This window comes from Apium graveolens, chromosome 10, assembly GCF_009905375.1.
Source record: "Apium graveolens cultivar Ventura chromosome 10, ASM990537v1, whole genome shotgun sequence".
NCBI classification, from domain to species: Eukaryota; Viridiplantae; Streptophyta; class Magnoliopsida; order Apiales; family Apiaceae; genus Apium; species Apium graveolens.
Window position 1 is genome coordinate 130,568,757 of NC_133656.1, and position 13,040 is coordinate 130,581,796.

The 13,040-nt window shown below is 36.7% G+C and overlaps 1 protein-coding gene across 1 annotated transcript; it reads right to left on the bottom strand.

Moving 5' to 3' along the window:
* Positions 1–7,060: 7,060 nt before the first annotated feature.
* Positions 7,061–10,858, bottom strand: LOC141692591 (cellulose synthase-like protein G2). The gene is made up of 8 exons (XM_074497481.1): positions 10,126–10,858; positions 9,513–9,617; positions 9,002–9,127; positions 8,694–8,906; positions 8,486–8,585; positions 8,202–8,371; positions 7,756–8,106; positions 7,061–7,661 (listed from the first exon to the last, which is right to left on the bottom strand). Exons 1-8 carry the CDS (start codon positions 10,714–10,716, stop codon positions 7,185–7,187), a joined length of 2,133 nt encoding a protein of 710 aa, XP_074353582.1. The 5' UTR covers positions 10,717–10,858; the 3' UTR covers positions 7,061–7,184.
* Positions 10,859–13,040: the final 2,182 nt, after the last annotated feature.

Consider the following 13,040-nt stretch of genomic DNA (forward strand, 5'->3'; position numbering starts at 1 on the left):
GAGTTCGACATCAAGTATAAGCCACGGACGCCAATAAAAGCCCAGGCATTAGCTGCCTTCATGGTGGAATGTACCATACCCAACCAAGAAGTCAGGGGGCAGGAAGATAACATACCTCAAGACAAGGAAGATAAGGGGGATAAAGAGGCGGTTAATAAGGAAAAAGAAAAATGGGTTCTCTATTTTGATGGAGCATCAAAAACGAATTCAAGTGGAGCAGGTTTGGTTCTACACAGCCCTGATGGGTTCTTAATTGAGTACGCCATGAAGTTAGACTTCCCAACCACAAACAATGAGGCAGAATATGAAGCTCTGATAGCTGGTCTTGGCTTAGCAGGGACACTTAGAGTCAAGAACTTAAAAGTCTGTGGAGACTCGAAGTTGGTCATATCCCAGTGAAGGGAGAGTTTGAGGCAAGGGATGATACGATGGCTAAGTATGTCCGCCTAGTAAGGGCCGTGATGACTCAATTTGATGAATGTCATGTTGAGCATATTCCAAGGGAGGAAAATGCTAAGGCATATGCATTGTCAAAGTTTGCTTCATCTGAGATGGAAGGAAGTGTATACTATCGCCTTTTGAAAATACGGAGCATTGATGTTAAGCTTGTGACTCCTATAGGCCTGGGGACCTCATGGATTGATCCCATTAAGGCTCACATTCAAATCAACTGGTTACCAAACGATGCTATTGAAGCACGAAAATTGGTTGTTCGAGCACTAAGATACTCTTTGATAGATGGAATTCTGTATAAAAGCTCTTTCGTGGTTCCCTACTTAAGATGTCTCAGGCCCGATGAGGCTCTCTTGGCTCTTGAAGAAGTACATGAAGGCATATGCGGGCAACACTTGGGGGGCAGGGCCTTGGCTCATAAGATAACCCGTTTAGGCTTCTATTGGCCAGAAATGATGGCTGATGCCAAAGAATATGTGAAAAAATGTGACCGTTGTCAGAAGCACGCACCAGTTGTTAGACAACCCCCTGAGATGCTGACCTCTATCAACTCGCCCATCCCCTTTGCTATGTGGGGAATGGATATACTAGAGCATTTCCCCATGGCCACGGCACAAAGGAAGTTTATGATTGTAGCCATTGATTATTTCACCAAGTGGATTGAAGCCAAACCCTGGCCAAGATCACAACTAAGCAAGTTGCACAATTCCTGTGGGAAAGTATTATGTGCCGGTATGGAATTCCCCGCATCCTAGTCACTGACAATGGAACACAGTTCAACAACGAGGAATTCAAGAAGTATTGTGAGGAAAATGAAATTGAGTTACGATTCACATCTGTGGCTCACCCGCAAGCCAATGGGCAAGCAGAAGTGGCAAATCGAATAATCTTGGATGGACTAAAGAAGAGGATCGAGAAGTCAAGGAATAACTGGGCGGATGAAATACTCCCCATACTATGCGCCTATAGGAATACCTGTAGAGTCACGACTGGAGCAACTCCCTTCATGTTAGCATATGGTGCAGAAGCAGTTGTTCTTGTAGAGATATCACATTCCTTCCCCAGGATTCAAGCTTTCAATGCTGAGGAAAATGAAGAAGGGCAAAGGTTAGCCCTGGATCTAATTGATAAAGTACGATATGAGGCACATGCGAAGATAGTGGAATATCAGAAAAAAGCTTCATTCTACTACAACCTAAGGGTTAAAGAAAGGTTCTTCAAACAAGGTGACTTAGTCTTGAGGAAAGTGGAAGCTTCTGGTGTAGGACAGAAAGGGAAACTTGCCCCAAATTGGGAAGGGCCGTACAAAGTCAAGAGCGTTCAGGGTAGAGGAACCTGCAAGTTGGAGACTATGGATGGTTTTGAAGTCCCGAGAACTTGGCATGCGCAAAACCTGAAGGTTTACTATGTGTAAAACAGTTAAAGCACGATTCTCACTTGTCAGAGTGACAAGTAGGTTTAAAAGTACCTTGAAGCTTTGCTTGCTTAGGATTTTTTTATATAGAAGATATGTTTAGATTTTATCAAGGTTAAACCCATTTCATGTAAGGTATCAAGAATACCAAGTTATAATATAAAGCCTTCGACTTAATATTAGCCTATTAGATTGATGCATTGTGAAAGATAAAACCAAGTTATAAACTTGAGTTTGAAAAATCGAAAGAAAAATACGACGATACTTGGGCAAAATACGACTGAAAACAATAAAAGTCAATTACAAAGTTCAATATTGTCTAAGAAAGAAGAAATACATAAATAACTTAGGCCTTGGAAGGTTGGGATTCTTCGGAACCACTATCTGAAGTCTCCTCGGATGTCTCTTCAATCGGTCCCTCGGAAGTCCCCTCGGAAGTCTCCGCAGAGGTTCCCTCGGAACTATCTCCGGACGCTTTGGATGCTGCAGGAGACGCTGGTTTAGGAGACGCTTCCTTTGGAGGCTCTTCTACCCTGGCCTTCTTTATAACGGGCTCAGGCCCCTCCTCAGAAGAAGATTCCTCCTCTTCAGAGCTGGACTCGAGCTCCTTCCTCTTTTGGCCTTGGCCTTGACTCCCCGATGGGCCGTCTTTAATCAAATCGCCAAGCTTGTCTGCAACGCCCCTAAGTGTTGAAACTCACACAGGACAAGGGAAGGAAGACTGTTCAAGGATTTCTGGAAACTCGTCCTGAATAGCCTCCACCGCGGCGTCCCAGCCTTCCTTATAGCTGACTGAATGAAGGAGGGCATCATGCTCCACCATTAAATCCTTGAACTCCTGAGTGTCCATCCAGCCGTCAAAGGCTTTATCTTTTTTAGCCTTGAGGATAACATTTTCAGCCCGGGCCGTTTCCAAATCAGAAGCAGATGAGACAAGTTGGGCTTCAAGGGCCTCTATTCTTTGGTTGGCTTCCTCCAGCTTCTTGTTCACATCCTCGAGGCCAACCTTTCAAGCCTTGGCTTGGTGAATCGCCCGTTGAAAATGGGTGTTCGCCTACAAGAAACACAGCAAAAGTAAGAGATGGGAAAAATCAAAAAGGCAACTATGAACGGCTAAGGAAAAAGACGTACCGTCGCCAAAGCCTGAGCTCCGAAAAGCTCGTTAACCTCCAAGTCCTGTTGAAGGACAAAGTCTTGATAGTCAATCGGGGAAATGGAATGCTTAGACCATTCTTTGGCAAGCGTTGTGTTGCCGACAATCGAATACTTTCCCCGGATTCCCCAAGCAGGTTGGAAGTAAGACCCTGGTTTTTGCTTGGTACGTAAAACTTGGCTGGGGCCTTCTTCGCCTGGTTCCATTGCCTGGAGTAGGAACTCCGGAAAATGATCCCCAAGGCGCGGGTATTTAAAGACCTTTCCAGCATGCTTCATCCTAGTCGTTTCCAGGTCTTTAGGCTTTCTAGCCTCCTCAATTTTCTCAGCCACTGCAACAAACAAGATAAGTGAGTTGAGAAGTTAGCAAATTAGAAGATAGAAGGAACGAAAACAACTAGATAAGGAAGGAAACATACTCTTAAAAAGCACAAGAAGTAAAGGGAGAAGTCTTACCTGAAGTAATGCTCCTAAAAAAGGCTTTGGGGCTTAAGATACTCCGACCTACTGATATTGCTCTGAGATTCTTAACAGAAGAAGAAAGAAGGAGAATTTAGAAATGAAAAAGTGAGGAGTAGTAGACTCTACTCACTCCTTTATATAGGAGAAAAAGTGAAGTTGAAGAGACAAAAAGCCCAGTAAGAATAAAGGCCCAAAGAAAAAAGGCCAGAAAATAGAACATTCCAGAATATTCCAAGGAATTCCAAAGAAATTAAATAAAAATTCCCGAAAATTCTAGAGAATTCTAAAGAGGGTGTTTTGATATATTAAGCCCAGATTAATAAGAGGCCCAATGGGAGGCCCAAATCCAATTGGGATTTGGAAAAATAAAAAGCCCAAATCCAATTAAGATTTGGAAAAATAAAAAGCCCAAATCCAATTAAGATTTGGAAAAATAATAAGCCCAAATCCAATTAAGACTTGGAAAAATAGAAGGCCCAATTCCAATTAGGATTTGGAAAAATAGAAGGCCCAAATCAAAGCCCTAAAATAGATAAGGCCCAATCCAAATTGGATAAGAAGAAAGCCCAATAAGACCAGGATTGAGGTCGAATTTCAGCTCGTGAATTCTGTTCGAATTCTTTCGAACAGACACCCGAAAATTACGGGTATAATAGAACTGGATTGAGGTCGAAAGCCAGACGAGGATCGAGGTCGAATTCTTGAATCAAGCACAATATTTTTCAAGAATGGGGTGCAGAAACCTAGACTAAAATCCAGGTCGAAGAATCGACTAGGATCCTGGTCGAAATCCAGGTCGAGAATCCTAGTCGAAATCTAACGACCAGGAAGCAAATGAGCACAGAAGTCTCGACTAAGATCTAGGTCGAAGGTTCGACTAGGATCCTGGTCGAAACCCAGGTCGTGGATCCTAGCCAAAACCAAACGACCAGGAAGCAAACAAAGACACTAGTTTTCGACCAAAATCCAGGTCGAAGGTTCGACTAGGATCCTGGTCGAAATCCTGGTCGTGGATCCTAGTCGAAGTCCTTCGACCAGGATTGGAAAGCTGGCCCAAAATTCGACTAGGATCCTAGTCGAAACTCTTGGTCGAAAAAGGGCTGAAAATTTGAGAATAGTTGTAAAAAATTGCAAAAAAATGTGAAAAAATCTCGAAAAAAGGGGAAAATTCCTGAAAATACCAGAAAATTCCTAAAAATAGGGAGAAGGTAAGAAATAGAAGGGGAAGTTTTTAAACGACCCTGAAGCCACGTACAAGGCAAATCGTTGTAAGCGTGTAGGTCGCTCCACACTTTACGCAAAACGATACCCTGAAAGGGAATGAACGAACTTAACTTTTGCAAAATCTTATACGGTTTCCCAAAAGTTGGGGGGCAAATGATAGAGATAAATAAATCCTGATTATGTAATTAAATATTACAGTAATTATACATGATTTGGGCTGCTAGGCCCAATAAGAAGATGTATGACATTCAGACCAAAAAGGTTAACACATTGATCAGGCCTGATAGACCAGATCAGGCCTGATGGAACAAAGAAGGCCCAAAAACCCTGAATGTTAATTAATTTCGTAATTAATTAATAAGGAAAAAATCAGCTATTGAGAAGAGTCCCGATAAGGACATAAATCCTTGCAGATTATCCTCAAAGGGACCTAGAAGGATAAGGAATCAGTTTCCTACTATTTAGGACTCCAAAGTCCATACTAATTCTGAGACTTGGCTACCAAGTCTCCTATACCAAGTCCAAGTCAAGGACCACCAACATCTATATAAGGGGCCTCACCCCCAAATCAGGACTACGTTTTTTGGCTTGATTCTCTAATTCACAGAGATATGTAGGCATCTCGTAAAGGCAGAGTTAAGCTACGAAACACGAGAGCAGCCATTAAAGGCCTTGAGCTCCCGAACCTTAGCAGCAAATAATAACCTTAGTTTTTTATCCATAACATTTGGCGCTGTCTGTGGGAAAGCACAAAAATAACCATGGCGAAAACACGGAGAACAGTTAGAGCCCTTGGAGGAGAAACACCAACGGGGACAACCCAAGTGATTTCTTCAACTGTGGAGGTACCTCCTCACTCAACCTATGCAACCACGCAAGGAGAAGCCCAGATAGGGGCAACTGAACCTCAGCTACAAGGGACGATTCACTCGGCTACTCAAGGTACGAATCCTCAAGTTCAACAAGTACATGAACCTTGAATTCTCGACCCATCGGGTCAGGAATATTAAAAACAAAGATCCAAATATGATCCATCAGGTTTTTTTTGGCTATTGGGTCGATTTTGGATTTAATTCGGATACTTTAAAAGTAATTAATTAAAAATAAAAAATATATATTGTTATACAAATATGTTAGGTAACAACTTTCTTTGAATGTTTAAAATAAAAATATAGTACTTTATATTATTAGCGTCAAATATAATAAATTTGAATATCGATAATTATCCAGTGTTCGGGTTATAAATATTAGATTTAAATATTTGATGTATATAAATTATGCTTACTGTTATAAAATTATGTAAGATAATAATATGTTATCAGATTTTTTTCGAGTTTCGGGTTTAGATCGGGTTTGGAATGGATTTCGGGTTTCGGTTCGGTACCTATATATATATGAGTTAAGTTCTATGGCGATCACTTTTTTTTTGGAGACCTGAGAAACCACTTATGTTCTACAAATAAAATATTGCATAAAAACATTACAAAAAATATTATTTTGTGAATCATGTTCTACAAAGATCCTTATTTAATTCAAAATCTTGAATATCATGTATGTACTTCATGTAAAATATTACAAAAATATTTAATTATGCAAAACATGTTAAATTTGCAGAACATTTTCTCTTATTAAACTTGAATGATCTGCAATAATTTTATTGAATTAGTGATACACGTAAAACATATTTCATAAAATAATATATTTTATAGTGTTTTGATTGCAGAACATATGTGATTTCCGAGGTCTCCGATGAAAAAATGGTTTTCAAAGAATTTTCCTCATATATATATAATATATTTTATAGTGTTTTGATTGCAGAACATATGTGATTTCCGAGGTCTCCGATGAAAAAATGGTTTTCAAAGAATTTTCCTCATATATATATATATATATATATATATATATATTTCACTCGAATAAAATGGTCCATTTGTAAGGATAATATATTTGAAGTATGATTTCTGAACAATTAAAGGCATTTGTTAATTTGTCCGATCAATTAAATAACTCCCTTGGAGAATATATTTTATAAGGGTCATGTTGTTTTTAAAAAAAAAATTGGGTAATACTTCATTTTACGGTTAATAGGTGTACTCATTGAAATGTGGGGTAATTATTTGTGTGCTTTAGGAGTTTTGTTTCCGGTTCGGTGATTTTCCCTTATTGAAGAATTTTGTGATAATTCTACGCTTTGCATCCAAAAATTTGAGTATACTTAAATATTTTTAGTTAGTTCTTTTTTGGTTAGGAATTCAGCTCCTCCCCAAAATAAGAATATATAGGTAACGCAGAAATTTGTGCAATCAAATTCTTCGATACATAAATCTTGTTATGTATATAAACTATAGACTGCAATTCAACTAATTGAAGAAAGAATTTATTAGTACCAGAAGTCTACATAAATATATGTTATATGTAACACAAAATTTACATATAACTAAACTTGTTACGGAGGGAGTCGAAGATCTCCAGTTTTGTTTCACTCACTCTTTCCCCTGCTTTTTCTGGTAACAATCCCTTCAATAACAGGGTAACTAACAACTAGAAGAAAAGTTGATAGTAGAAGTTGTCCAAACATGTCACTAACATTTCCCTTTCCTATAATACTCCAAATACCACCTATAAAACAAACCAAGTTCCAAATGACCAATGCAACCATAGGAACCATGAACACCTGAGCACCTTCAAAATCAAATTTTCCCTTCTCATAATTCTCAACTTTCTCTTTTGCAATTGCTTTGTTTGTCAATCTAAACACCGTTGTCGAAATGCCTAACATCTTCATTAAACAGTCAATGCATCCGAATAAGCTTCCAGACACTACTTTTATTACCCAAATTCTTTGTTCATTCCACCATGTTCTTAATGTGCCACCACTTGTAAAAACCTCGTACATGTGCTGCAAATGTGAAGATATCCATAGAGCTAAAAACACTTTGAACCATGTCTCATTTGCCTACACAACACAATCACCATCAGAATGAAACTAGCTATGACGTTTAGTAATCAAGAGAATTATACTTTGTTATATAATTTAAATATTTACTTACCTTTGGAAAAACCGGGATGCCTTTGGCAAAGCAAAACTGAGGAACAAGGCCGTATATCAGGAATGAAAAGGCCAAGAGAGGCTGGAAGGAGAAGTATGCATAACACATACTATGGAGAAAGGTCATTCTTGATGAGATTGCATACGAGAGAGGACTAAATTTTGAGAAACCAAGTTCTAAAAGACTGCCATTCCATTTCCTTAGTTGAATCAAACCATCTTTCATATCAATTGCAGCACAGCCCAGAAAAGCTGGCTTTTCTGGGTACAAATACATTGATGTCCATCCTTTGCATTGAAGAAAATACCCGGTGAAAGTGCTCTCTAACAAGCATTCATATGAATAGCCTATCTGTTAGGTTATTATAACGGATAAATCAAATTGTTGACCAAATGCAAAATAAGATAGTAATGGTAAATTTTAGTAAATTTGCCTTTTTTACTGACCTCAGAACCCCATTTTGTTCCTTTCTCAAAGCTGCAACTTGCCAATAGATGTGCCTCACGTAGCAGCTCTTCTGTCGAGGCATCTATCTTATCCGTAGCACCACTAATTGAGGCAATGAACAAGTTCGAATGACCAAAACTTGAAGCATCGGGTTGATGAAGATGAGCATCTATATATAATTAGTTAATCTTTTTAGCCGCACTACGTACCCTGTTGCATATGCACATAGACAAACAAAAACAACAAAACAATCAAGCACTCAAAATATATTATTACAAGGCACCTTCTTGATCAGGGCTTCCGTACAATGCCTTTTTCTTCAAATAATAGCCGCTGCCAGTCAGAACCGGTCCCATTAATCCATCCATACCTTGCCACTTGGTCTAAAATTGTATATAATTCAAAGTATTAGAATGTGCTTCTGTTTTTTTCATCTAATTTTATTTATTTATTTTTAATTAATTTTTTTGACTCGAATTAAGGATATGAACCTTGAAGGCAGATCTGGTTTGGCCATCGTAGATGTCATTCTTGGTGACATTGTAGAACATTTGAGGGAATTGCACGAAAGATAATTCAGAAGACATTTTTGGATCAAGGTGTAAGCACATTGCTTGCTTAGCTGAGGCTGGATCATTGCAAAACATATCGCAGTCTAATACCATAATATAAGGGCCGTTGCTTAAAATTCCAGATACTCGAAGCTGGAAAGATTATGTTTGAAAGTTAATTAAGATAGAACATCATGTACTAAACATTTATGTGCATGCACATTGTAAATTTGTAATGCAGAACATACAAGGGCATTGAGAGCTCCCGCCTTGAAACGATGAGGATAAGATGGCCTTCTTTCACGAGAGACGTAGACAAGAAGTGGTATCTTAATATCGTTTCCATCAGTGCTGCCTCTATTATCATTAATCACCTTTAACAAAATGCATTGCAACATTTGATGTACATAAGAACACAGTTTTCAAAAGACAAAACAAGAAAAACAGATAGGTTGATACATATATTAATGTTACAATTTTTTACAAGCTGCAACTTAAATCTTACTGTCCCTGTTTGTGTACTATTATCTTGTCTTGAACCTAAAGTATGTTCTGTGTTTACAAGAAATGACAAATAAGTAATGCCTATAATTGGGAAAATGCTTCTTATTGTACATACTACAACGTTAATATTTTTCTCAAAATTTTAAAATTTAGGAAAATTCCTAATTGAATTGTACTCCAAAGTGTAATTGATAAACGTTACAAGAAGAGTCAAAATTTTGAACAAAAAATAGCACAAAAAAAATAGTTCAATACCTGAACTACGGGTGCCCGGCCGTTGCCGGAAATACTATTGATATCGTCAACATGAGTACCATCTCTGGCGCTATCGACACTTTTCTTGAAAATCTCGTACTTCGACTGCACGGCACATGCATATCACCATATGTGTTTAAAATAATACTGATATACATACTACTCCAGTTCCAGTATAGAAATTAATGAGTATTTCTAATTAGATATCTGAGCCTATCCGTAAAGAGTTGTTAGTTGTAGACAATCAAAAAACAGAAATTTTCTTCATAAATAAGAACCAAATATATTTCTAATGAATTTCTAGATATAATTAGATAGATCGGGTATGTTAGGTATGATGACTTACGTTAAAGTTTAATACTCTTATTAAATCTTATAAATAAAATCTAATTGTGCTTTTGTAAATTTTAAGTCTCATCACACTATACGAAAAATAGTAGTCCACTGTCAGAATCACATTATATATTGTCAACTACACTTAGAGCAGATTTTTTCAACTGTATACACCAACCACAATCTCACATTATCTTATCAAATTAATCATATACCGAATAAACAACGAATAGACTGGTAGTGGTAGGTAAGAATAGACTGGTAGGCAAAAAAAACTTACCTTAATTTCCTTCACTTCATCTTCAAACTCACCACCATGAACACATTCATCACCACCGCTCAACCCTGAAAAATAAGCCCCAGGAGCCCGGGTCTTCACATCATATTTCTTACAAAATGGGACCCACCACCGTGCAAATACCGCAGCTTCTCTCATCCCATGCAAAGTCATGGCGGCGCCGCCATCATCGGAGAGATAAACAGCAAGTTTCTCAGGCGGATAATCCAAAGACATGGCCGAAATGACCGTGTTCATTACATCTAAAGTTGGTTCTTTAATTGGATCAGCCGTGCACACAAAAACATCTAAACCCGGAAAGTCCATATCACCGGAAAGATTTTCAGGGAAGACATTACGGGTAAGTGGGCGCCACCGGAAAGATTGAGAAAAGAACCATGCTAGGGCTAGTATGACTTCGGCCATTATCATGCAAGTCCATGCAAGGGTTGAAAAGTTATCAATATAAGAGGAGAAACGGTAGTAGAAAATGGAGAGGATGAGGAGGAAGTGGAAGAAAATGTGAGCTCTATTTCCGGCAGCTAGCCGGCGGTGGACGGTGGTTTTGTGGAGGAGTGAGGCGGTGGAAGACATTTTTTTTATTTTGCTGGTGGTTGTGTTGGAACTTGTAACATAGGAGATTATAACGGGGTTGAAATATTTGTAAAGCTTAGCTCTACGGTTTATGAAAGTGGGGATCTTCAGACCGGGTTTTTTCCGGATCTGGTTTTTGAATTGATCAGATTGAATCTGATTTCGGGTTTCGGATTTTTAAAACATATTTGCTTCATAGTATATGAATTAGGGGTGTACGCGGTTCAGATCGGATCGGGTTTGGGGTAAAAGTCGAACCAAACCGCGAAGAGCGGTTTTAGAAAATTGTCATCCTGCAGTTGCGGTTAACCGCGTCAATTGCGGTTGCGAATTTGCGGTTATTGCGGATCAGTTTGTGGTTCAACCACTTATTTTAAAATAATTAATAATTTACAAAAAAATAAATTCGGAATATTAATAAATTCAAGTTTAAATTACATGGTAAATTTACATTCAAAAATAAAATACAAACTAATGTTCCGTGTAGAGTAAAAATATTAAAAATATATAAAAATATGGAGAATGAGAGAAAAGAAAAAAGAAAAGGATAAAAAAAATTACATGTTAATTACATTTCCCATTTGTTTGATTATATATTTTATAATGATTGTGAATTTTATAAACAAAGTCTTAAGATTAACCTAAGATTAGTTAATAAATGTGTATAGTTATTAATTTATATGATATCAACTATATTCTTGGAAATATATTTTATTATAAATATATGTTGCGAGATGCGGTTACGATTTTGCGATTCTCATGAATTTAAAACGGCATTGCAAACCGTGAATGAGCAGTTTTTAAAATTTAAATCTACAACCAACCCGCGTTTCGCGATTATCCGCAAAATACGGTTCGGTTGCGAGGAATTGAATGCGGTTCATCTGTACACTCCTAATATGAATGCATTAACTATAATTATTGTTAAACCAATCATTTACATCTTTCAGGGTGCTGAGTGCTGACACTTAAAACTTTTGTATGCACACCTCTTTTTTTTTACCAAAATAACCTATATACTGAACTTCTGCTATATTCCGAAAAAATGTTAAAAATAATGAATTTTTAATTAAACTTATTAAAAATAACAATTGTTGGGTGGAGTGGTAAATTTTAACGATTTAGATACATATTTTCAAGTTGAGTATCCCATTTTGATAATTTATTCAACCTATAAATACGTATCAAAAGAGAAAAGATAGTATATTTAGCAATTTTTTGTTGGATATTCTAATGTTACAAATATATATGTTACCCAAGATATATTTGTGTATCTGATTTTTAAATATAAAGTTATTATAAGCTACCCAACCCGTAGATACGTAATAGTCGTTTCACAATTGATTAACTAATGTTAAGTAATCAAATCGTTATTTTTAGCCATCTTCACCCGCAATTATTATTTTAGTCGACTAATGTATAAACCAGTGTTATTTTTCTCCTTCACCCCGTATTTCAATCTTACTATCATGCCAATTTTAATATATAACTTCTAGATTCGAAAATTAATTAATCGATAATTTTTAATATAAAATAAAAAAATTGGTAAATTTAACTCCTAAAAAATTACTCTCTCCTTTTCAAAATATCTATCCATTTTGAAAAAAAAATTAAAATAATTGTTCACTTGCATTTTTAATGTTTATATTTTCAAGATAAAGTCTGCACCACATGTAATTATTATATTAATAGTTTCTATTATCAAAACTATTTTATACCGTAAATAATTATTTACTTAATTTAGTCAATATAATAAATTTGAATGCTAATATAATCTTATTGCTAATATTAAAATTTCTTATTATGCATAATTTTTTTAAATATAGATAATTAATTTGAAACGAAAAAAATATTTAGAAGGGAGTACACCGTAATTTGAGTATATGCTACACCGAAAATAATTTAATGCATTACTTTTATCTTATTTATTACTCGTCCAAAAATGCAGTAGTTTACCATGCCTAATCATGGTTCAAAAAATCGGCTATTTTTATCTATTAATCGACCAATTAATCACTGCAAAGCTGACTTCCGATCTAATAACTCAAAAATGGCTGAAAAACCTTCTTCCCGAGATATGTCAAAACTGAAAAGTCGGGTCAAATAAATTCACCAAGCTAATGAGGTGATGATCCCTCTCCAGAATTTGTATTCTCCTTACTTTTTTTCGTATACGCAAATTCAATCAAGATGAATATGCAAACTCAAATTGAGAATTTGATTTGATGATTTAGAAGATAATGAAGGAGAATGATTTTAAAACTACAGAAGAAGATGAACTGAACGAAACTGATAGGGAGAGAAGCGGGGTCGGGGCAAAAAAT

Coding starts and splice junctions, on each gene's coding strand:
- LOC141692591 (XM_074497481.1), bottom strand. CDS start 10,716: ATGTCTTCCACCGCCTCACTCCTCCACAAAACCACCGTCCACCGCCGG. Junction 8,907..9,001: donor CGGGAGCTCTCAATGCCCTT/GTATGTTCTGCA, acceptor TAATCTTTCCAG/CTTCGAGTATCTGGAATTTT. Junction 7,662..7,755: donor GCATCCCGGTTTTTCCAAAG/GTAAGTAAATAT, acceptor TGTGTTGTGTAG/GCAAATGAGACATGGTTCAA.